Genomic DNA, 26588 nt, shown 5'->3' with positions numbered 1-26588 from the left:
AGCATTTTTACAAGAGCAGCAAACACAGAGAGCTTCAGTTTACACGCTGTTAGCAAGTCAGAGAGACAAACCACAGCTAAAAGTTAACTCACCCTGCGTTCACTATAAGGTTATTTTCTTCATTCAAGTTTCCCTCAGCGCTCTCATAAAAACTAAAATACGACTGGACTTCAGAGTGACTGAAAAATCTTTGACCCAAACAAACCCACGTTGCATTCTGTGCGTACGCGCCTGCCTCTGGGAGACGCTGGACAGTGTTTGCCGTGAGATTATAACAGCGCGGTTAACCGTACCCGGTTATCATGGTAACTGTGTACGGTAATAATAACCGTCAGGAATTTTACCATGGTTTACCATTAAACCGGTAATCGTTTCATTCCTATTGCGGTGTGAAGAATAGTTTCAAGGGTGCCTCGTGATCTCTCCCCTTATAGAAAAATATAGTAAGTCAATATGTCTGATTACAGACAGTCGAATTACAATCAGAATGTATAGTTATGTGTTATATGAGTGCACAATTAAAAGTTCAGTTCCTTCCTGAAGCACTTACATTTGTGTTGACACTGGCTTAAGTAACTTAATCTAGTAGCTTCCTGTTATCTTCTGGCTTCTGTAATCACTTTGCTACCAACTGCTCACATATTTCTGTCCCTATTAGCTTGTGATTCCTGATATACACTTGGATTTCTAAAGTGATAAGACTGCTGCTCCAAATAGTAATTTTCAGTGTGCAGTGCTTACGTATTGAATAGACAGTTTCAAGCCCAATGGATTGGCCTGTAATAACTGTAAAAATTTAATTTATAAACTGTTTTGGCTGAAGGGCAGCAGTTCATCCATGCTTTAGTCTGCAGTTGCTTCAAAAATTACTTTGCTGAACGCAACCTCTTTCTAAAGTGCTCAATATTTTATGTTATGCGTGAATATGCAGTATATGATACTGGCATTAACTGCATGGCCAAATGTATGTGGACAGTTAAACAAACTATATGGAACATTACATGTAAGTGTTGAACATCTCATTCCAACCATGGTTGTTAATCTGCAGCAGCCTCCACTCTTCATGGGAATCTTTCCCCCGGAGTTTGAACCCAGCTGCAAGGATTTACTTTTATTCAGCCACAAGGGCATTAGTGATGTTTGAAAAAGAAGTCTTGCTTTCAGTCTGCGCTCTAGTTAATCTGAAAGGTGTTGGATGGGTCTTGAGGTCAGGACTCTGTGCAGCGTAAATCCTTTCACTATGGACCTGGCATTATGCACTGGCCGGGGGGGAACTTGAGTGTTGAAACAAGAAAGCCTTCCCCTTTTGCCACAAAGTTAAAATATTATGTATATATAATATATTACATCCATCCACCGTCAACCGCTTATCCTGCGTACAGGGTCGCGGGGGGCTCGAGCCAATCCCAGCTGACATCGGGTGAAAGGCGTGGTACACCCTGGACAGGGCAGGGCATTGCAGGGCCACACATAGACAAACAACCACTCACGGCCACACTCACACCTAAAGACAATTTAGGGTCACCAATCAACCTAGTCCGCATGTCTTTGGAAGGTGGGAGGAAGCCGGAGCACCCGGAGAGAACCCACGCAGACACAGGGAGAACATGCAAACTCCACACAGAAAGGCCAGGGCAACTGGGGTTTGAACCCACGACCTTCTTTCTGTAAGGCCACTGCTTCACCGTGCCGCCTTCTATAAATATATTATTTAAAGCACACAATTACACACATTTATTTGGCTACATAGTGTATGTACATCACAGTGTGTGAATAGCGGCAGAACCATGTGCTTGTGTTAAAACAGAACAATGAATCGGTTTAACACGTGCAACAATCATTAAGAGATTGTTGCAAAGTCTGCAACATTAAATATACGAACCTTAATGTTTTGACGTCATTGCCAATAAGAGAGCAGCACATATTGAGGCCACCCCAGTCATTTCCAGCAACAGTCGTCTAGCTTCCCCCGGGAATCCTTTTCCCCCTTGCAGATATTGCCTCGATGACATGCTCAGTAAGCAGCAGGCTGGCGCACACGCTGAGAGAATGAGAAAAAACCATGATGGTGTAAAAAACAGGAGAGACATTTAAATTTCATCACAGCTTTATGAATTCCACTCTGCGAACGAATGACTTACCATGCCCGTACAAATTGGGGGAAAATATCTATCTTACCTAAAATGTAATAGTTTGATTGAACCACACTGCAAAAGTAGAAACTCACATAGGGAGAAGAGTTGGAAAGGACAAAGAGGTTAAAAGACAGTCCAAATGAGATTAAGTCGGAGAGGTGTGAAGAAGAGAAAGAAATGGATGCAGAGAGGAAAGAGGACAGAAAAAGAGTGAGAGATTTTTATAACGGAGATGACAAGCATAAAGAGGTGAGGAAATGGACCATGCACTGAATACAGGAATAAAGAGCAGATAAAGGCTAAGAGAGTTAAGTTAATGAGGGAAAGAAGAGAATAATGTAGGGTGGGAAATAAAGAATTAAGAAGTGAACACATGCATTAATAGCTCATGTAAAAGTCGTGCTTTTCATTTGCTCAAGAATTGTTGCACTTCATCCCCAAGAGAAACAGAATTACACAGACAAACTTCATGTGATCATGACATCAAATTGTGAAAAATCTAGCTAACTTTTGTGTATGCCCCACATTTCAATTTAACTTAATGTTTTCTTGCAAGGACCAAAAAACTCAGCTTTGTTCTATATTCAGCGGCCCTTAGGGGAAAAGATGGTTAACAATCAAGAAAAGAGAGTCTCGAGGACTTATGCCAAATACAGTAACAGACAATATAAGCACATCAGGGGGGACTCCACAGCAGAACAACAAGCCACATCTGTGTCAGAGTTAGGAGATTGGACGCTGAAGGCAGAATAACTGATCAGTCATATCCTTGTCAAGGCTTCACAAGTGCGCCATTTCTATTAATGCTTGACCCAAAATATCTGTCACAGCTGACAGCTGTCAGTATGATTCGGTGTGATTGCAACAAACTCAGGGATCGTAAAGCTAATTTGACGATGGCCTTTGAGTTTCCTCCATGGCGGCTCATCTTTGTGTCTCCTGCCTTTGATGCAGGAGCACTGGATGCTAAACAATATGAGCAAATGGATCAGCTGTTGGGAAAGTGGCATGGCAAAGTATGGAAATGACACACAGAATCACGCACACACAGTGGGTGACTTAATCCTGTCTCTCCTGCTGGCCCTCTGGGCTCTTCTTACCAAGCAGGCGCATTCAGCACATTTCACAGTCTACCCCTTAATCCCTTTAGGAGGCTCCATTACATGTCAACAGTGGCCCACTGCTTACACCAGAGACTCTGTGTGTCTGCTTGTGTACAGTATGTGTGTGTGTGTGTGCAATGTTTTTGTATGCAATGTATTAAAAGATTCTTCATTGCAGTGAAAAATGATGATCTTATGAAGTCATTTAGTCAACACTTAGTATTTGTCTTAGTTATTTTCAGACAGTGTATTTGTTATGGAGACTTTTCAGTCAGGAGAGATGAATTCTTTGATTTGAATAATTAATATGACCTGTACGTATTGAAAGTTGTATTATATTTTAGTGTGTTAGTATCAGTGTAGTAACAGATTAGCGCTAGTGAGAATTTTTTCTACACCAAACATTCATTCTTCAGATAGATTTAAATCACACAAGCACACACAAAGATTAGTCTTCTATTGAACAAATAGACTTTTTTGTATTTTTGATCTTCATCTGAAGGGCAGGATGGATTTTACCTGGAGTAATATTTCTGGTATGTGGGGTCGAGTTTGGATGTAGCACAGAGCTGACAGCTGGAAGCTGTGGTAGCTGCAGCAGAAGGTAGACTTTTAACATGTATCTAAAGAGAGATGAGTGGTTGAACAGAGGTTTTGATCAAATCTGATTACACAAGGTTGAATACAAGGAAGACCTGAACACTCCAGACAGGAGTATGGTGCCAGGATGGTTTGGGATGTCTATGCATAAACATGATGTGAGGATGTGTTAGAGAAGATTGACCTGGTGGAACTTTAAACTAAGCTCCATCACTACTAGTTCATTTGTATAGGCTGCCCTCTCTCCTACAGCTGCATCTAATAGCTACCTATTCACTACTGTTTTCATACAATTAAGTACTTCTATATGTCACTTTTTGTACGTGTGCACACTTTGTTGTGTGTGTTTCTGTCCAGACTGTCATATCTATCAGAGCCTGCCCTGCTTAACAGCGATTTCAGTCTCCCCCAGCTGCTCACAGCTTGCAAATTATGTCCTCATGTGTAATAACTGGATCATTGGCTGGAGTTTAGGACGTGTTTGAGTGGCGGATTAGTGCTCTTCCTCTCCCTGGGACGTAACATTGATGCACCATTTGGCAGACGATTTCATCCAAAGCGCCTTACAGGACCATTGCACACATTTTTTAGCACGGCTGGTCCTAGTAGTAGTCAAACCTCTCACCCTTGCCAGGGTAAAAGTCTTTCTCCACCACGAGGGGCCACAAAACCAGCCTGTCCACCCCTCTAACCTCCTCACCCTTCCCTGCCGTACTCTAAATCTGCTCGCTGGGAATTTGGCCCCTCGAAACAAACAACCCAGCGGCCTCGGGCCACTACTAATCCTGAAAGCGGGAGAGAATGCAGAAAAGAGAAATGCAATGGAGAGAGTGTTGAAAGATGGAGAGAGGGGACACAGCTAATGGGAGAGGAAAGAAAGGGGAGATAAGTGGCGACAGGCAGAAGAAAAATGGAGCAATTAAAGGAAGGAAGAGATGTGTGTACAAGTATATATGTGAGTATTAGGCTCAATGGATAGTGGAATTTTAGACAGATTTTAAATGAAATTTGAGTAATGTGATAACAATATATTGGCTGATATTCTCTCAATGAATCTCTTAAATTCTCTTGTTAAAGTGATGACAAATAAACATGTCAGTGCTCTCTGGTGGACAAACTATATAATGGTGACACTGTTTCCAGATTACCTCAAACTTATCTTTGACATTTCTGTACCGCAAAGTCCTGTTCTTGTAACGGTGGGAGACAGAACGGACCCAAACGCAACGCTGAGGGTGAAAAAGAGGTTTATTGAGGAAAAAACAGGCTCGAGGCGAGGGCAGGTGGAAGGAGGGGGAGAGGCAGACGAGGACTCGGGGAACCGAGAAGCTGGAGGAACGGAGGGCACAAGGCTGGAGGCTAGGGGGGAGGCTGGCAGACGGGTAGGTGAGGACACGGTGACGGGGGTCCAGGCGGGGTGCGAGTAGAGAAGCCGGGGGGGGTGTCGTGGAGGCGGCGAGAGGAGGAGGCAGGCGAGCGAGCCCGGCTGGCCGAGCTGGGAGGCAGAGGTGAGTGAACCTGGCGGGGAAAAACACAGAGACAGGGTTAGTAGGCAAGAGGACAAGAGGCAAAAGGAGTATAAGAAATAAAGCCAGAACGAAGCGGCGACACCAGGTCAAGAGCTGCGACGATCGAGCGAGGGTGGAGTGGAAAGCCGGGGTTGATATACTGGCAGTGATGAGGCTGATGGCTGGCAGGTGCGGCGGCCGGGGATGGAGGTAAACGAGGTGCAGGTGTGGGTAGCCAGCCGGGCTCCGGAGCAGGGAGGGAGAGAGCACACACACAGAGAGAGAGAGGAGGCACAGGGAAACCAGAATGTGAGGGAAAGGAGAAACAGGACACTCACCGACAGCCGGGCTGCCACCGCGACAGGGGCCCCCCCCTCAACGGACGCCTCCAGGCGGACCCCCCGGTTTGTCTGGGTGAGCCCGGTAGAAGTCGGACAGGAGGGAAGGATCCAGGATTTGACTGGCAGGGATCCAGGAGCGCTCCTCTGGGCCGTAGCCGGCCCAGTCCACCAAGTACCGGTAGCCTCGACCTCTACGTCGCACATCCAGGAGGCGGCGCACAGTGTAAGCGGGGTGTCCGTCGACCATCCGGGGAGGGGGAGGCGCTGCCACTGGCATAGAGAGGGAGCTGGTGGAGACGGGCTTGACCCGTGAGACGTGGAAGACCGGGTGGACTCTCATGTGAGGGGGGAGTATCAGGCGAACCGCGGAGGGGTTGATGACGGCCTCGATGGGATAGGGGCCGATGAACCGGGGGGCGAGTTTCTTTGAAGAGGTTTGCAGGGGGAGGTCTCTGGAGGAGAGCCACACTTGTTGTCCAGGCCGGTAGGCGGGGGCTGGAGTGCGATGCCGGTCTGCCAACCGGCGATTGCGGGCCGCGGTGCGCTGTAGGGCGGCCGTGGTCTCCTTCCAGATGCGGCGGCAACGGCGGAAGTGGGCCCGTACCGAGGGGACCGCTACTTCTGCTTCCTGGGACGGGAACAGGGGGGGTTGGTAGCCCAGTGAACTCATGAAGGGGGACATTCCAGTGGCAGCGCAAACCTGGGAGTTGTGGGCGTATTCAATCCAGGGGATCTGTAAGCTCCATGAGGCCGGGCTTCTGTACGCCACACACCTGAGTGCCGCTCCCAGGTCTTGGTTGACTCGCTCGGCCTGTCCGTTGGTCTGGGGGTGGTAACCCGAAGAGAGGCTGGCGGTGGCGCCAAAGGCGCGACAGAAGGCTCTCCAGACCTGGGACGTGAACTGAGGCCCCCGGTCGGAGACGATGTCTTGAGGGATGCCATGTAGACGGAAGACATGGTTGATGAGGAGGCGGGCGGTTTCCAAGGAAGAGGGGAGTTTAGGTAGGGGGACAAAGTGGGCGGATTTGGAGAAACGGTCGACGATGGTGAGGATGACCGTGTTCCCGTTGGACCTGGGGAGTCCGGTGACGAAGTCTAAGGCGATGTGGGACCAGGGGCGACCGGGGACCGGGAGAGGGCGGAGCAGGCCGGCGGGTGGTTGATGGGAGGATTTAGCGCGGGCGCACACCTCACAGGCGGCCACAAAGGACCGACAGTCCTTGTCCATGGAAGGCCACCAGAATCGCTGGCGAAGAAGGAAGAGGGTACGGGCCATCCCGGGGTGGCAACTGAATCTGGAGGCGTGCGCCCACTGGAGAACCTGAGAGCGGACACTCGACGGGACATAGAGGCGGTTAGGAGGCTCGAGGCCAGGGCCGGGTTCAGTGGACTGGGCGCGGCGAACAGCGGATTCAACTTCCCAAACAATAGAGGCGATGAGGCAGGTGCGGGGCAGAATGGTGTCCGGGGAGTTCGGGGGAGCGTCTGGGGAATGGAGTCGGGAGAGAGCGTCAGGCTTGGTGTTACGGGATCCAGGACGGTAGGAGAGGGAGAAGTTGAACCTATCAAAAAACAGGGCCCACCGGGCTTGACGGGAGTTCAATCTTTTAGCAGTTTGGATGTAGGAGAGATTCTTATGATCGGTCAGGACGAGGAAAGGGAGTTTAGCCCCTCAAGCCAGTGCCTCCATTCCTCTAAAGCCAGCTTAACGGCCAGCAGTTCTCGGTCCCCCACGGTGTAATTTCGTTCGGTGGGGGTGAGACGGCGGGAGAAGAAGGCGCAAGGGTGCAGTTTGTTATCTTTGGGGGAGCGCTGGGAGAGGCAGGCGCCGACGCCCACGTCCGAGGCGTCCACCTCGACCACGAACTGAAGGGAGGGGTCAGGGTTGGTGAGGACGGGGGCGGAGGTGAACAGGGACTTGAGGCGAGAGAAGGCTGCAGCGGCCTCTGGAGACCAGACAAAAGGGACCGAGGTGGAAGTGAGGCGGGTTAGGGGGGCGGCGACGGTGCTGAAATCGCGTATAAAGCGGCGGTAAAAGTTTGCAAAACCGAGGAAGCGTTGTAGTTGCTTAACGGAGGTGGGGGTAGGCCAGTCCGCGACCGCCTGGATCTTGGAGGGGTCGGCGCGGAGCTGCCCCCTTTCAATAATAAAACCGAGGAACTGGACGGAAGGCGAGTGAAACTCACATTTTTCTGCTTTGACGAAGAGCCTGTTCTCCAGAAGCCGCTGCAGGACCAGACGGACGTGTTCAGTGTGTTGGGCAGGGTCGCGGGAGAAGATCAGGATATCGTCAAGATAGACGAAAACAAAACGGTGGAGGAAGTCGCGAAGAACGTCATTAACCAGGGCTTGGAAAACCGCGGGGGCGTTGGTAAGGCCAAAGGGCATGACTAGGTACTCATAGTGCCCGAGAGGGGTGTTAAACGCGGTTTTCCATTCATCCCCCTCCCGGATCCGCACCAGATGATAGGCATTACGCAAATCCAGTTTGGTAAAAATGGCGGACCGGGAGAGGGATTCGAAGGCCGAATCCATGAGCGGGAGGGGATACTTGTTTTTAACGGTAATGGCGTTGAGCCCCCGGTAATCGATGCAAGGGCGGAGGGTCTTGTCTTTCTTAGCTACGAAAAAAAAACCCGCCCCAAGAGGGGAGGATGAAGGGCGAATGATGCCAGCGGCTAAGGAGTCCTTAATGTACTGCTCCATAGACTCCCTCTCCGGTCGCGACAGATTGTACAGGTGACTGGACGGGAGGGGAGCGTCCGGGAGGAGGTCTATGGAGCAGTCGTAGGGGCGGTGGGGGGGTAGTGACAGGGCTAGGTTCTTACTAAAAACCGGGGCCAGATCATGGTAGACATCGGGGACCCCGGACAGGTCGGGAGGGAGCGGAGGAGAGACCGGGGGAACCGGATCACCGGGGGCTCGGGCAGACAGGAGGCACGAGGAATGGCAAGAAGTACTCCAATTCCTGATCTTCCCCCGCGACCAATCGATATAGGGGTTATGGGAGGATAACCAGGGGAGACCAAGAACCAGAGGGGCGGCAGGGGAAGAGATCAGGTGGAAGGCGAGGGACTCGTGGTGATTGCCGGAAGAGAGAAGAGATAACTGAGGAGTGCGGTGGGTGACGATGGCGAGAGGCTGGCCGTTTAGACCCGTGGCGTGAAGGGGGGTGTCTAAGGGGACCTGGGGGATCTTAAGGCGGCGAGCTATTTGGTAATCTAGGAAGTTCTCGTCCGCGCCCGAGTCGATCAGGGCCTTGAGAGGCTGGGTGATGCTCTCCCAGGTGATGGAGGCATCGAGGAGGACGCGGGGGTTGGGGGAGGGGGCCCTGCTCGCCAGTAGTCCCAACCCTACTGGCGAGCAGGTGCTTTTGGGCGAACAGGGCAGGTGGACAAAAGTGACCGGGCTTCCCGCAGTAGAAGCACTCCCCGGCGAGACGGCGGCGTTCGCGTTCCTCCGGAGAGAGGTGAGTTCGGCCTAGCTGCATGGGCTCAGGAGACGGTGGAGCTGAGAGTGTGGGGGGAGCAGGGAGCACAGGCGGGACGGCCGATCGGGCGCGGGGGGCGGCAGGACAGAGGCCCGCGACGGTGTGAGGCTGGAGCGGGAGGAGGAAGCGCGGGCGACACGTTCCCTCTCTCTCTCCCGCAGGCGGTTGTCGAGGTCGGTGGCTACCTCGACCAAGGCATCGAGACCCTCCGGGGCGTCCCTAACGGCCAGCAGGTCTTTGATCCGATTATTGAGGCCGTCCAGGAACACGCACCGGAGCGCCTCACTGTTCCAACCCGAGTTGGCCGCCAGAATACGGAAATCCACCGAGTACTCCGCCACGCTCCGATCACCCTGGCGGAGGGAGAGGAGGCGACCAGGCGTCTCTCTCCCTCGCACCGGGCGATCGAAGACTCTCCGCATCTCCTCAACAAAGGAGGAGTAGGAGGAGAGAACGTGGGGCTGGCCCTCACTGACGGCAGCGTACCAGGCCAAAGCCCGGTCGCGGAGTAACCCAGCGACGTAACAGATCTTAGCCTCGTCGGATTGGAAAGACACTGGTTGCCTCTTGAACACCAGGGCGCACTGAACCAGGAAGCCGTCACACGCGCCCAGATCGCCAGAGAATTTATCAGGCTGGGAAACGGGTGTCTCGCGGGGAGAGAACGCGCCTACTGGGGCGCTTGGGACAAAATCAGCAGAGAGCGAACAAGGAGGAGACTGAGAGGGGGACAGAGGACGAGTGGAGCAGGGGTCGGGGAGCCGCGCACTGAGACGCCGAACCTCCTCGCCCAGGGAGCAGAGCGCATCGGACACTGACTGGAGCCGGGCCGCATGCTGATCGAGGACCGCTCCCTGGGAGGCGACGGCGCGGATGACTTCCAGCGGAGTGGGGTCGGTCGAGGGGGGGGGGAGAGGGGGAGCGTGCTGGGTCCATAGTGGCTCGATCGTTCTGTAACGGTGGGAGACAGAACGGACCCAAACGCAACGCTGAGGGTGAAAAAGAGGTTTATTGAGGAAAAAACAGGCTCGAGGCGAGGGCAGGTGGAAGGAGGGGGAGAGGCAGACGAGGACTCGGGGAACCGAGAAGCTGGAGGAACGGAGGGCACAAGGCTGGAGGCTAGGGGGGAGGCTGGCAGACGGGTAGGTGAGGACACGGTGACGGGGGTCCAGGCGGGGTGCGAGTAGAGAAGCCGGGGGGGGTGTCGTGGAGGCGGCGAGAGGAGGAGGCAGGCGAGCGAGCCCGGCTGGCCGAGCTGGGAGGCAGAGGTGAGTGAACCTGGCGGGGAAAAACACAGAGACAGGGTTAGTAGGCAAGAGGACAAGAGGCAAAAGGAGTATAAGAAATAAAGCCAGAACGAAGCGGCGACACCAGGTCAAGAGCTGCGACGATCGAGCGAGGGTGGAGTGGAAAGCCGGGGTTGATATACTGGCAGTGATGAGGCTGATGGCTGGCAGGTGCGGCGGCCGGGGATGGAGGTAAACGAGGTGCAGGTGTGGGTAGCCAGCCGGGCTCCGGAGCAGGGAGGGAGAGAGCACACACACAGAGAGAGAGAGGAGGCACAGGGGAAACCAGAATGTGAGGGAAAGGAGAAACAGGACACTCACCGACAGCCGGGCTGCCACCGCGACAGTTCTTTATCGAACAACATATATGGTCATGCTGATATGAGTTCAGATTGGCTGATAATGTCATCCCAGCCTGTCATCCATATATGTGTTTTTTGCATGCTCTCAAAAAACGTATATCAGTCCAAATTTTTTGCCTAACCTTTTCTTGTTTCCCAGTTTCCCAGTGTTGTATTTCAAATCTTTATCTGTGCGTGTGTGTGTGTACTGAGATAGTACATCCTTCAGTGATTGATTTTGAAGTGTGCTGTAATGCATTTTAAACGCTCACCACTAAAGCTGTCAGACCATGAGGGGGAGAGTGTTAGAAACACCACCTGTCTGGGCTTGTAGCCCCCAAGGATTTTTACCTCGAAGCTCTCAATATCCTAATCTTGTCTTCTTGCTACAGTAAATATCGTGTCAGCAGGATAGATGCATATATAGGCCTTGTGGTTGTTTTGCTGCAATGACTTGGAGATATGTCAAGGAGGAACAGCACTTCACTTTGTTTTGTTGACAATTTAACAGAGAAATATTGCACAACTCAGTTAGTCATTGGTAGAGTAGGACACAATGTCAAAGTGAAGGTTGAAGAACTTTCATTCAGTTTAAAGACTGCAAAATGAGAATGTGCCCGTGGAACTACTCAGTGCCAAATCTCTCTCCCCCAGCCTGTTTGCTCATAGTCCATGACTAATGTTGTCGATTTTAAAGATGTCATATTATGCTTTTTGGCTTTTTCTATCTTCTTTATTGTGTTATACCTTTTTTGTGCATGTAATAAGTTTGCAAAGTGAAAAAGCCCAATGTCCAGCCCAGTGGGATTTCCCACTGAGAACACTGCTCTGAACTGCCTGAAAACAGTTCGTTTGTAGTCCAGCCTTTTCTTCCCCTTTCTTGTGACATCACAAGAAATGCGTGTCATAATGCTCGCCTAGCGGTAAGTTCGACACGCCCTCAAAAACAGCAGTGGAAAAACACACTGAGCTGTAGCACACAGTGACAAGATGTCCGCCTGCTGCCTCTCCTCTCCCTTCTGATGTAGAGACAGAGCTCAGCTATAACTTATGGATGAAAGATACTTTTGTTTCAGATTAATAACTCAGCACTCTGAAACTCTTGCTCCAGTCAAGCTGAACTGAAGCCATGTTTACCGGCTTCTCACAACCCACCCTACTATGCTTCTGATTGGCTAGTAGTCCGTAACTAGGAACTGCGCATGTACAACTCCCAACAAAGATCTTGTAGAGGTAAGATGTATTGCTCCTTAGCTTAAATGGAGCGTTCAACACACAGTGTGAAAAGAGGAGCTGCAACAATGTGCAGTATGACAAAAATATGGTGTTTTTTGAAAAGGAAACCAGGTAAACCTGTTCTGGTACGACCCCTAAATAGGATTTTGAACCTGAAAATGAGCATAATATGACCACTTTAAGGGATTTAAAAATATTTCTGATGTATGATATTGACTACAGATCTGTAAATAGGCAACATTTTGATATAAATTGGGATATATCTTAATCTTACTATTAATCTATCTTAATATTACTTGCAGGAGTAAATCAATAGCCAAATGTACCTACATGTATATGGTGTAGCTGGCAGCATATTGTGTATATACACTGAGTCAGTTCACAGCATGCTGAACACTGAGTTCAGCTACACAAGTGAAAACAGACAGAGCACCTCTTGTCTCAAGTGTAATAATGATCCATAGTATTATAAACAATAAAAGGAAAATAAGGCACTAATTAAGCAAACGTTATGCTCCTCTTCTTCTCTCAGCAGGTTTACTTCCTTTAACAAACAACAATACCACCTGCGTGTCTTCAGAAAGCCAGGTACTTTTCCCTGGGTGCAGACTTTACTTTCATCCCCGCCTGTAGATGAAAGCAGTGGAGGAAGATGATTATCATAAACTGTATAGTTTTATCTATGAAGGCGGCTGGCCGTCTCCTCCTCTGGGTTTATCTATAACGGGGTTTGCATCCTGTCTCTGCTTGATGACATCAGCAGCAGGATTGCCAATAAAATACAATGGAGTTTAAGGGCCTCAGTGCGGCCAGCAGACATGCCACAAATCAGTGGAGGTGTTTGTGATGACTGGGCAGACATGAGTACACACAAACACACACCATGACCCCTATATACACACACACACACACAATCATACAAGCCAGTCCCATGCACATACATTTACATTTACTCATTTGACGCTTTTATCCAAAGAGACTTACATTTGAGAAACAACATACAAGCATCAACAAAGCATCAAATACAGCACGAGATCTACAACTGACAATACACACTAGTAAGAGCAGCAATAAATACTAGTAAGCGCTAATGGTACATATTGCATAAATGGGGTAAATACCTAGGAAAAGAAGTAAGATTTAACAAAGTGCAGTCAATACAAGATGATTGTAAGGAGATAGAAGAAGAAGAGCACAGGAAGTGCATGTTAGAGGTTAGGAGTTAGAGGTTTATAAGAGGAAGTGTTCTCGGAAGAGATGAGTTTTCAAGAGCTTGTTGAAGTTAGAGAGGGACTGCGCTGCTCTGATGGCGTGTGATAGCTCGTTCCACCATCGTGGTGTCACAGCTGGGACTGGGATTGATTTGTGTGAAGGGATGGCAGAGCCAGGCGGCCAATGTAAACTTGTATTATGAGTATTATTGTATTAGAGTTTAAGTAGATGGGTGCAGACCCAGTAGTCACTCTGTATGCAAGCATTAGTTCTCTGCAAACGACACCACTTCTGTCTGGAGGGGGTTCAGACAGATCACTAACTATAAACCCAAAGCCCTCCACTCTCATCTGGCAAATGAGATGAACCAGTTCTCCTTCTGCTTTGAGAGTCAATCGGACACCATCCCCCTTAACTCCTCTGTTCAGCTTCTGCCCTAGTCCAAAGCAGTGGGGCCGGACTCCGTATCCCCATCAACCCTGAAGCACTGTGCTGATCAGCTGTCTCTGGTGTTCACAGACATTTTTAACACCTCACTGGAGACATGCCATGTGACAGCCTGCTTCAAAGCCTCCACTATCATCCCTGTCCCCAAAAAAACAAGGACCACAGGGCTACACGACTACAGACCCGTCGCCCTGACCTCTGTAGTTATGAAGTCTTTTGAGTGCCTTGTGTTGTCCCACCTTAAATCCACTACAGACCCACTTCTGGACCCCCTGCAGTTCACCTACAGAGCCAACAGGTAAACATGGCCCTTCACTACGCCCAGGATCCTGTTTGTGGATTTCAGCTCTGCTTTTAACACCATCACCACCATCCCGGCCCTGCTGCAGGACAAGCTCTCTCAGCTGAACGTGCCTGACACTGGATCACTGACTTCCTGACGGACAGGAAGCAGCACATCAAGATGGGAAAACATGTCTCTGACTCCAGGACCATCAGCACCGGATCCCCTCAACGCTGCGTTCTCCCCCCCCCCCCTTTTTTCTCCCTCTATACCAACAGCTGCACCTCCAGTCACCAGTCCTCCCACCCTGGACACAACCTGTTTCAGACTCTCCCCTCTGGCAGGAGACCGCGGACCATCAGGACCAAAACCTCTCACCACAAAAGCAGCTTCTTCCCATCTGCAGCTAGCCTCATCAACAAGGCCCACATCCCTCACTGACACTCCCCCTTGTATGTGTAAAACACTACTTGGCAATAAAACTCATTCTGATTCTGAAGCATTAGTGACTTGAATCTGATTCTGGAGGCCATGGGTAGTCAGTGGAGGTCACACAGTAATGGAGTGACATGAGTCCTTTTGGGACTTAAACTTAAGGTGCTGATGGTGATAACAAATAGCCTTCTTCAAATCTCTGTGTAGGCCTTGTGAGTCTCAGGTGAAGCCATGAGAGAGGGCCGAACAGTGTACAGATTCCACTACTTGCCCATAGCCTGGTAGCTAATGCTAGTTTAGCTGTCTGTCAGGCTGATGTCTTGGTAATGAGCACCACCTGCAAGAATGTATGAGTGGGCTTTCTGTCCTGGCTGGGCTTAAACTCATTATTTAAGTGCATGCCTGTGCTCTACTTAGTTGAAGCATCTGGAGGTGACATTCTATAATGGTAAAGGATAACTTGTATATTTATTTAAAAATGTGCATACCGAAGATAGCCTTAGGGCTGGGTGATATGGCCAAAAATGTTATCACGATAAAAACATCATCATGCTGAATCACGACCGCCGCTACTACAATTTCCCACGATCATTAAACTATGCGCTACAAATGTTTTCAGTCGCACACTGTGCTCGCTTCCTCTCCTCGTTCGTGACAGATGGTGTTATAAGAGCAGCGTAACTCTGAATCAGGAGGTGCGTAGCGAGTGTTTGATTGTCCGAGCGGCAGAAAGTGACGGTGAACGCGAGCAGAGGAAAATATTCTGGCAGTAAATGTACGGTGTCTGTTACAGTGTGTCAGCTTCTCAAGACCAAGAAAAAGTCTGTTGTTTCCCACCTGCTGGAAAAGTGAAGCTGGTGCCGAAAAGTGATGGTCCGCCGAAAGTTGATCCTTATCTGCATTATTTTACCTGCTGTGTTCCAACCAATCCAGTAATTTTTACCTGGTAAAATACCTTTAGATGGCGAATACAACCCATAAAATGCAGTATTCTACTTACCAGAAAGTGATTGAAGCCTGTACATATTGACTGAAAGGTTATTTCTGCCCTGAAATTAGTTGATTTTATATATATATATATATATATATCTCCAGATAAAAGCAGCTGTAGTCGTAAAGAGACTGGGCGATACAGCTTTAACACACCTACGCGCTCCCGCGGACAGCAATCAATTTTTAGCGGACCGTCACTTTTCGCACGACAAAGATAAGTTAGCCAACATCTCCCCTCCCCTTCAGACTGAACTGAGCAGGAAAGCTTCTACAGCAGCTACATAGCTGCTATGTAACTTAACATAAGCTCAATTTATAGAAAGTAGCTAGAAAATGTATTTTATTTCTGCCTACGTGTCCAATGTTGAGAACATCACTGAGAGTAAACTGACGTAGCCTGCAGCTCTGTCCTGTACAGACTGATTAAATTATTTTTCAGATTTCAGTCTGAAAAAGTGGTTTTGGAAAAGAAAGGACGGAGGTGACTGGAGGAGCTGAGGTTAGTAAAGCTAATTAGTGATGCAAACTAGTCCTTTTACGCTAATGAGGAGACGTTTCTTTTTGGATTTTAATGTGCAAATAAAATGCACCTCAGAAGGGAGGAGGTTTCTCATGTTGCCTATTTTTTATATTAATGTCTACAGATAAATGTCAGAAGCTGTAAAATGAAGACACAAAAGGCAAACATGAACAGTCCTATCTCTAATGATTCTGAGGTCATATTAACAGGGTTTTCCTGCCGTTACGGCTCAGGGCTGATGCCCAAAACATGCTGTGCCATCACTGTAAAATCACTGTGGAGCAACAACCAACCAAATTACTTTCTCTAGATCTAAAGGTTGTAGTTCCTCCAGTAGACTGATCTTTGGGTGTTGTTTATTTATTATCTGCTCTAGCTTTTCCAACTATTTGTTCAGAGATATGGTGAAAATAATGGCCCAGTATGATGTGAAATTACATATTTTTCATTGGAAAACAAAAATATTTCTTGGGGGAGCACCCCCAAACCCCCCGACCAACACCAAAACATTCATCTGAAGCTCACATTAAACTGGGAAAACACTGCAGTTTTAAACTATTCTGAGGTGCATCGCATGCTCATGGACACAAGAACAATGTTGCTGAGACATGTTGTGTTGGGGTTTTATATTCAGACAAAAGAATTTCTTCACCTCTGCTGCTACAACTCCATCCTAGAGGAAACACTGCATTCGATAATTATCACAAATGTCAAATCATTATTTCTTTCAAGTTTTAAAGGCAGATTTTTGCTTCTGAGTGAAAATTGAATAAACCAGATGTTTAATTATGCGGTGAAACTTTTCTTTTGGTCAGAATGTGACAAACACTTGATGCCGAGCAGTGGATCTCTTTACAAATCTGACGTAGAACATTCAAAACGATTATAATAAAATCTTTTTCAACAAATTTGATAAGTAAATCTTTTTTCCCTTTTCCTCAACATAATAAATATTTTAATAGAAAAATTAAGTGCTAATTTGTAAGTGATTCAAATTAATTAAACCAAATATTAATTGACGATATATTGAACATTAATTATATTGTTATTGAGGCAAATTATTTTGCTATAATTATCATTATTTTTCTATTGCCCAGCCCTAGATAGCCTTAGTGCATAATCATTTTTTAAAAATCAGGAACTACCAGATTTTATTGTGTGCCCAGTCCCTCTTATCCTTCTAATAGTTCTCATTTCCCATTCATGCAATTCATACCCTCATGCCTGTGTCTACATCTGTTTGACTGCATTGTTCTCTCTCCCTCCTCTTCTCTGTGTCTGTATTTGTCCCGTGTTTAACTCCACAGTTTGACCTCCAAGTGCTGTGTAAGATGTCCCACTGGCTGCTTAAGTATTCTGCAAACACCAGCATGTGTTATTGCTCCCTCTTACTTTGTGAGACAGCAGGAATTTTCCATAGATCTGGTCCCTCTATAAAACTGCTCAGCCCTGACAGATTGTGCTGATGAATCAGTCTCAGTCTGCCCCTGTGTTCAAGTTATTTTCTCTGTGGTGCTGCTTTGCCTGACTTGCTGTCTGCAAGTTGAACAACACCGTCTTTGTGCATTTATCCCACAACTGTCCTTCACACGTAAAATATACATTGAAAAACTGGAAAGTGAACATCTTAAAAAGGCAGCAACTGACAGTCTTGAATCATATACTTTTTTGTTTCTGGACTTTTCTGAAAACTTGGATCCAAATGTAGGTAGCCATGCAGGCAGGTTGTAAAGTAGTAGGACCTCTTTGAGTTTTGCCAGCCTTGCTCTATTTTGGGCCTGTGAGGTGCACTTTATCAGTGCTGCTGAAGTTAAAATCTCTGGATTTGTGGTGAGATTTCTGCCTGATCACAAGTGTTTTCAGTTAGTTTTGGTTTCCACCTCCCTGTCTCATCTCAACATACCCAAAGTCTCAAACAGGCTTATGTGTCTGTCAGATGGTCGGAAGAGGATACTACCACAACAGCAGAGCAATAACGCAGACTAATCCCCTGCATAGTATAGGAAATTCCCACTTGTCCTCTTGTGACTTAGTTTTCCTTATTGTGATTTGCCGTAACTTAACACTGCTGTAGTCAAACCTGTCTTGAGTGAATTTAAAAAGACAAGTCGCTTTTTGTAAGATAGATGTCAATAGATCTGAAAATGTAGTACTTTATACTTTTGATTACTAGTATTTTTAAAACAAAGTACTATTTTACTTTTACTTGAGTAGGTTTATACAGGATGACTTTTACATGAGTAACATTTTTACGTGTATCTGTACTTTTACTTAGTCTGAAAATTGAGTTCTTCTCCCACCACTGGATTTAATTTTTTTTTAAATACTAGTGCAGCTGAAGTTTGGCAGGTACTCACGTATAGCTTCTTTTAATGTAAGTTCTGTGAGTAAAATGGTTCCATTTTTTCTTGGTGCTACTTGTGAATTGTCTTTGTTGGATTGAGGTTTTCTTCAGCACCTGGTCCCCAAATGCCATGTTTTCATCCGTGTGACTGTCAAAACCAGAATGCAGCTCATACAGTCCATGTCTAGTTTACTTAAATTAAGGTTTGTAGTTCATGTTGTGAGTTATTTGATTTCTTTAAATCAGCTTTTTATGTTTAGTTTGGACATAAATGTGACACATTTGTGAGGCCACGTATTTTTGTGAGTATTTTGCTCTCTCTAGATGTTTTTCTAAAATGGAAATTCGGCTTGAATAATACAAATTGTTAATTGATTCAGTATTTGCATGCAAATAAATGGTAAAAGGGGAAGAAAACGTTTATCTCTCTGTATCAAAATGGTGGTAAGATTATGTTACGGTGTTCTTTTCGAGTAATGTGAGGAAAATTAACTATCCAGGAATGAAAGAAAATCTGTTTACTGCGCTACAAAGGATTTACAGATGATTAGTGTTGAAGTCTGGACTCCTGTTCTCTTGTAGGCCAACATGACTTAGGAATTAAAATCTCTTAGTCACTCACTAGTAAGATGTGTTTATTTCGTCAACTTTTTTGCTGTTAGCTTTAATTGTTATGACGAGTTGTCTGTCTTCTAAGCAGTTTTACACTGTCCACAGTTACATTTTCAGCTTTCAGTATCGTGCAGTTGGTTTAGCGGCAGGATAGACTTAGCTTTCTTTTATCTCTTTGATTGGCATGCTGAGAAAAGAACAAGGGCTAGAGCACATTTTTCAGGGCCTTCATCTGTCAGACGAGAGCAAGAACTTGTGTAATCTCAAAATGAACACATGTCCATTTTTCTAAATCAGTCTGTATAAATTAGACGCCAGTCATGATAATAGAAATCCAGCTCTCACTTTGGTATCTCACTCTGCTCAGTCGGTGTAGTTTGACCTCCAAGCTTTTCTTGTAGATGTCTCAGTGGTATTCTGCAACATTTTATATAACTGCACCACAGTTTGAGGGGGTTGCATATATTAGTCTGCCAGTCTCCTCCATAAATCTGTTCAGCTCTGACACTTTGTGGCCATCATTTAGCAATCGTCTGTCTCCTGACATCTCACTCTGCCTTATTTGCCTTCATCCTACATTTGTTTTGGTTGTTGGCAGTTGTTGCTGGCTTGTACCTGTCAGCTGTTCGAGAAGAATATTAAGCAGGGAAAGTTGATGGACTGCAGAATATTCCCAGTGAACATGATGAAGTGGAATCTAGAAAGTTAACCTCCTCTTTCTCTCTCTCTCTCTCTCTCTCTCTCTCTCTCTCTCTCTCTCTCTCTCTCTCTCTCTCTCTCTCTCTCTCACACTCCCCCCCCAGGTATTCAAGCTGAAGGCGGTCCAGCTAGCCGAGAAGCTACTTCCTGCCTTTAACACCCCCACAGGAATCCCTTGGGCCATGGTCAACCTTAAGAGGTCAGTGACACTGCCACTGAAAACCATCCCCTACATCCAGTATCCAACCTGACATGAATATAAACTGAGACGTGCCACTCAAAATCACTGACAGTTGACCGAGCAGCCTGGAACAAACTGTGGTGTGACTTGATTGACAGATTGGTCCTTGCACAGATGGTGTCAGTTCTAGCTTGTTTCCCTTTACTCTTTCTTCTTACTCTGTTCAATAGACTGTCTCACTAAATATGATCAAAATTTAAATCTGCAATAATTTACTTTCTCGGCCGGTGGAAACTAGCTGTGAACACAACACTGACATTATATCACCTTGTATTGATACTGCAAACTTTTTTACGCAAATCCAAAATTCCTGGTGTTGGTCTCCACCCCCTGAGGAATTATCTTGCTTTTTAGCTGCTAAATGCTTTACTATGTTCTCCAGCTAGTCGCTAACTTAAAACAAGCTAATTCACTTCATAGAGCTGAGAGGAACTGCTGAGTCGATTGATATTTCTTGATGTGTTCGTGAGTTCGGGTGAGCCCTTTTCACAAGTAATCATGTGATCCATTGTGATTATTGCTGCTTTATTGTCTGCAAATATATTAAAATTAGGGCCGGGCGATATTGCCCTAAATGTTATCACAATAATAACGTGTCATATCATTCAATATCTATAATTATCACGATAAATATCAAATCATTAATTCTTTCAAGTTTAAAGGAAGAGTGAAAATTCAAGAAAACTGTGGTTTTAAAAACATTTCTTTATGGTCAGAACAAACACTTGATGCCAAACAGTGGATCACTTAACTCAAATCTGAGGTAGAACAATCAAAACAGGATAAAATCTTTTTTCAACAAATACGATTAGTAAATCTTTTTTCAGTCACGTCTCCTCAACAAGTACTAATTTGTTCGTTGTTCAAATAAATTAAACCAAACATTTATTGACGATATATTGAACATTTGTTATATTGTTATTGAGGAAAATTATACTGTGATAATTATAATTTTTGCCTAGCCCTAATTGAAATGTCTTAAATACGTTTTCACCTCCCAGTTTTTATTGTGCCCTCCTTGTTTTTTTTACATCGTGCAAAACACATTTGTACTATGTATCTGCCTCACAAATGGTCAGTTCTCAAAATACCTTCTTTGTATATGCTGCCTGTTATACTCCAAACAGCAATTGTCTTTTGGTTTTAAATTTGTTGTTCGTGATTTTGATACAACCCTTGCTCTTTTTCCATCATGATTTATTCTGAATGAAACCTTGTTAAAGGTGTCCTGGAGATTTGTTTGTGCACAAACGTTATGTTTACATTCAGTGTTACTCACCAAAACGCATTGTTTGTATCCTTTAAAAACAGTACTTAATGCATGTTCTGCTATGCTGATTTTACATTTTTAAATCCCAAATTGTTTACATTATGTTCTTGCAGTCCCCTTTGCTAATTAAATGGGGACCTACTCTTAATATAACAGCTCCATAGCGTTACTTGAGATTGAAAACTGCTGCATGTAGAACTTCACAAACTACTTGCATCAGATAGCTTATCTATGTACATTTTATCTATCCCATCCATCCATCCATCCATCCATCGTCAACCGCTTATCCTGTGTACAGGGTCGCGGGGGGCCTGGAGCCAATCCCAGCTTACATCGGGCGAAAGGCGGGGTACACCCTGGACAGGTCGCCTGTCCATTGCAGTTATCTATCCCTATCTATACAAATAACCATAAATAAATAAACTTTGAGTTTAAAGCTTTAAACTCAACTCCTGAAAAAGACGGCAATTAGATATAACACAAACTGTAAGGGCAGGAGAACAGTATTTTTATTATTACATATTTTGGTGACCTTGTGTTATTATGAATGTTGCTGCACTCCACACCTACCTGACAATGAGTTTCATCTGTTTGAATAATATAATTAAATAATGTATATATGTGTTTGTATGTGTGTGTGTGAGCCGGGGCTGTGTGTCTACAGGGTAGTTTTTGGAACCAGTTTTGTGAACAGGTGGCAAAAAGAGTCTAAAAGATTCAGCTCTCAGAATCCTGCAGTCACAGTGTTTACCTACAGTTGGTAACAGGGTCTACTTTCCCGTTGTAGCCTCAGCTTAAAGTGTAACATTGCCATAACATTTCCATCTCTTTCTGTTCCTCTTATTGGTTTCTACTGACTTTTTGTCATTTCATTGTACCTGTGAAGAGAGTGGGGGAAGTGCATCTGTGTGTGCCTGCATGTGTGTGATCTTTCTATCTCCCTCCATCTCGGACTGCCTTGATTAACACTTACTGCCTCGAGTTGCAATGCTTACTAGGATGCACGTGAGATGATTTACACATGCAATAGGTCTGAGTTTCCTGGACTGCTAAACCAGTGGTGTAAGAGGCTAGAAAAGCTGTGCTGGTTAAAATAAAAATGCTCTATCATATTTTTTATAATTCTCATAATCATTTATCACTTTTTTTTCTTTTAGAGTTCTTTTCAAAAACAAGTTACAAAGTGCTTTGACGAGTGCAAATAGAATAAAACACTTAAAACACAATATCCATTCATCCATCTCCATCCATCTTCATCCACTTATCCGGGGTCCAGTCGCGGGGGCAGCAGCTCCAGCAGGGGATTCCAAACTTCTCTTTCCCGAGCCACATTAACAAGCTCTGACTGGGGGATCCCGAGGCGTTCCCAGGCCAGTGTGGAGATAATCTCTCCACCTAGTCCTGGGTCTTCCCCGAGGCCTCCTCCTAGCTGGACGTGCCTGGAACACCTCCCTAGGGAGACGTCCAGGAGGCATTGTTACCAGATGCCAAAACCACCTCAACTGGCTCCTTTCAACGCAAAGGAGCAGCGGCTCTACTCTGAGCTCCTTGCAGATGGCCGAGCTTCTCACCCTATCTCTAAGGGAGACACCAGCCACCCACCTGAAGAAACCCATTTCGGCCGCTTGTACCCGCGATCTCGTTCTTTCGGTCATGACCCAGCCTTCATGACCATAGGTGAGGGTAGGAACGAAAATTGACCGGTAGATTGAGAGCTTTGCCTTACGGCTCCGCTCTCTTTTCGTCACAACGGTGCGGTAAAGCAAGTGTAATACCGCCCCCGCTGCTCCGATTCTCCGGCTAATCTCCTGCTCCAATCTCCCCTTACTCGTGAACAAGACCCTTAGGTACTTGAACTCCTTCACTTGGGGTAAGGACTCATTCCCTACCTGTAGTTGGCACTCCACCAGTTTCCTGCTGAGAACCATGGCCACAGATTTAGAGGTGCTAATCCTCATCCCAACAGCTTCGCACTTTGCTGCGAACCGATCCAGTGAGAGCTGAAGGTCACGGACCAATGATGCCATCAGGACCACATCATCTGCAAAGAGCAGTGACGAGATCCCAAGCCCACCGAACCGCAGCCCCTCCTCGCCACGACTATGCCTCGATATCCTGTCCATGAATATCACAAACAGGATTGGTGACAAAGCGCAGCCCTGGTGAAGGCCAACCCTCACCTGGAAACAGTCCGACTTACTGCCGAGTACTCGACCACAGCTCTCACTTTGGATGTAGAGGGATTGGATAGCCCTGAGAAGGGCCCTCCTCACCCCATACTCCCGCAGCAGCTCCCACAGTATCTCCCGGGGGACCCGGTCATACGCCTTCTCCAGATCTACAAAGCACATGTAGACTGGATGGGCATACTCCCAAGCCCACTCCAGGATCCTTGTGAGAGTAAAGAGTTGGTCAGTTCTTCCACGACCGGGACGAAAACTGCATTCTTCCTCTTCGATCTGAGGTTCAACTATCGGCCAAACCCTCCGTTCCAGCACCTTGGGAGTAGAATTTACCGGGGAGGCTGAGAATTGTGATACCCCTGTAATTGGCACACACTTTCTGGTCGCCCTTTTTGAACAGGGGAACCACCACCCCAGTCTGCCACTCCTTGGGCACTGTACCCGACATCCATGCAATATTAAAGACACGTTTCATCCAAGACAGCCCCTCCCAACCCAAAGCTTTTAGCATTTGTGGGTGGATCTCATCAATCCCTGGGGCTTTGCCACTGTGGAGTTGTTTGACTACCTCAGTGACTTCCTCCAGGGAAATTGAGTAACCCCCATCAACCTCCAGCTCTGCCTCTACTAGAGAGGGCTCTCATATAAAAGCATGTTTTAAGAAGGGACATAAAAAAGTACACTGATTCAGCCGACCTGAATTCCTCGTCAAGTAATCGTTAAGATTACTTTACACTTACAGGTCCAGGTCTGGATGTGACGGCGTCTGTTTGGGACGCGGACCGCAGTCCACTTATTAGTGACCTCGGCTTTAGAAGAAAAACATTAAACCTGCAGTGCAGAACTTTTGTCTTCCCCTTCTGGCAGTGAGAGTAATTACACAAACTGAGGGGTTACCTTGTTGCTAAGCATCCTGGCTTGGTGGGTGTGTGTGAGTGAGTGAGAGAGAGAGAGAGAGAGAGAGATCAGCGTCCTTTTATTTGCGCTGACAGGTTGTTAAGGATGCATGTAGCACAAGAGAGGGCCTCCTTTTCGCAAGGTAATTCTAATTCGCTGGAGAGCGAATTAGAATTTGTTTTTTTCTCTCTATCTCCCATTAGACAAACACACCGGAGAAAACGCAGCTACACATGTTCACACATGCGCAAATGCCACCAGGAATAATTGTTCACACAGGAATTCATTACAAAAAGAAAACACACACACATCACAGATCTCTCTCTTCTCCCACTTGATGGTGCCTAACACACATGCCTCCTCCTCGCAGACACACATACAAGTGGCAACCGATTAATTTTGCATGCACTCATGTAAAATTTAAGCCTTTTGAGATGCCCCCTGTGTCACATATGGTCATGTGTAAATGTAATTTTGCCCGCTGTGACTGAGACAAACTCCTCAACCTGTTGTTCAGGCAGCAGTCAATCTAACTCCAACTTTGCCGTGTTTCACCAGATGGAAAAATATATTTTCTGATTTGATGTTGTGATAAAGACGAGGAGCCCAACTTAAAAAAGTGGAGCAGCATCTTACTGGAAAGTGTCTACCATTTGGAGAGAATTGCATTTCTGCATTTTAAGGCCTATTTGGGCCACTATCGATCAACTATGACACATAAATCCTTGCTCAAACTGGATAATTTAGAAGGATGTTTTCTATACATTATTCAAGAAAATTAAGCCACAGAAGTTGTAATCGTCAAGATTACTGCAATTGATCTTTTCTCTTCATTTTTGCATTTGTCACCATTGGAAGCTTATGTTTAGTGTTGCACATCCCTAAATTATTATGACCCTTTGAATTATTATTCAAAATCATTATTCAAACTTAGTCATTACATGTTCTATTGCCTTAGGTTCAAGCACCTGACAAAGTATGTGTTCAATTATTCGTCTACATCAAAAACCATGTCAGCCCAGGCAGATACATTATGGCCGTTTTGTTCTATTGGACAGAGAAAATCTTTATTACTTACTATATTGAATGTATAGAATTATATTATGTACAGAAATATAATCTGTCTTTCTCAACATCACATCGATCTCTCCAACTGTCTCCTCTTTCCTCTTGTCTTAACCACCTCCTCCCCCTCTTCCAGTGGTGTTGGTCGTAACTGGGGTTGGGCGTCGGCGGGCAGCAGCATCCTGGCTGAGTTTGGGACTCTCCACATGGAGTTTGTTCACGTCACCTACCTGACAGGGAACCCTGCATACTACCAGAAGGTAGGTGTTAGTAGAAGTAATTTTGTCTATATCCATGCAGCTTTTATCTTAGTTTTAGGGTCGGAGTACTATATCAGAGGAACATGGTGTCTTTCAGTGTTCCCTAGGGGACACTCAATCTGGATCTATAGAAAGACACCCATGTCCAAGGTACATGTGGTGAACCCCATAAAGTCCTGACCCCTCTGGACATATGTTAAAGCATCACACGCATTTACCTTCCATTGACCCCATACCCAAGAGGCTGGAGGCCCCTAGTGAGATTAGTTACATGGCAGTGTTTTAAAGAAGGTTCTCTTGAAATTTCCATTACAATACTGTAGCTGCATGTGTTCTGCAGCATGTCTGCATGTTTTCTATCCTCTGTATTAACAGAGTCTAGCTTTTTTCGAAAGGTGAATATTTTCTACTTCTCTAATTTCCAGGTGATGCACATCCGGAAGCTACTAGCCAAAATGGACAGACCCAACGGGCTCTACCCAAACTACCTGAATCCTCGCACTGGCCGCTGGGGCCAACGTAAGTTGGCCTTTGTGGACACTTTTTTTAAGGAAAGGGAATTGTGATTTTTTGGATATTTAAAATTAAAAGAATATTTTTTTATTTTAGTTTTAAATGCATTTTTGTTTTCAACATTTCATTTAAATAAGATAATTGTGTCAATGATTTACAAGACAATGGGAGAAGTGTGCACATTTTCTTATGAGCTTCAGTTGGTCATGTACTCTGAAGTGCTATGAAGAGAGAAAGGAGAAATCTACAGTAAGTGAAGGAGAAAGGAGCAGAATGGATCTTCTTTAATGAGAACAAATTGAAGCGAGTAGAGGAAGATGGAAGAGGGGGAACACAGTATTCCCCTTTTATTGATTACATTTTGGCGGTCTGCCCAGGGAAATTAACAGCTCACTGAGTGAAGTTAGACGTGCAGTGACACACTGTACTTGCCCTGAAACCTGTCATTTCTGGTTAAAGTAATTTTCGACAAAAATGTAATCACTGCTGGTTGGTCACAACATGTGGGGGGGCAGTAAAGGAGTCCTTGTTTTTTTCGTATTTATACCGCTGTAAATTTAATATATTTGACTTT

At 46.1% G+C, this 26588-nt stretch overlaps 1 protein-coding gene across 2 annotated transcripts in view; it reads left to right on the top strand.

Annotated features, from left to right (window-relative positions):
- man1a2 (mannosidase, alpha, class 1A, member 2) overlaps positions 1 to 26588 on the top strand; it is a 161325-nt gene that overhangs the window by 95996 nt on the left and 38741 nt on the right. For both annotated transcript variants that reach the window (XM_038721213.1, XM_038721211.1), the window contains exons 6-8: positions 19690 to 19784; positions 25378 to 25501; positions 25927 to 26020. In XM_038721213.1, the coding sequence (XP_038577141.1) occupies positions 19690 to 19784; positions 25378 to 25501; positions 25927 to 26020 (313 nt within the window). The remainder of the gene's footprint in view (positions 1 to 19689; positions 19785 to 25377; positions 25502 to 25926; positions 26021 to 26588) is intronic.

Source organism: Micropterus salmoides, unplaced genomic scaffold (assembly GCF_014851395.1).
Source record: "Micropterus salmoides isolate LMB-PRFRI ecotype aquatic unplaced genomic scaffold, ASM1485139v1 Ms_hic_scaffold_15, whole genome shotgun sequence".
NCBI lineage: Eukaryota > Metazoa > Chordata > Actinopteri > Centrarchiformes > Centrarchidae > Micropterus > Micropterus salmoides.
Note: the sequence above shows the minus strand (reverse complement) of the source record. Positions and strands in the feature narration are given on the sequence as shown.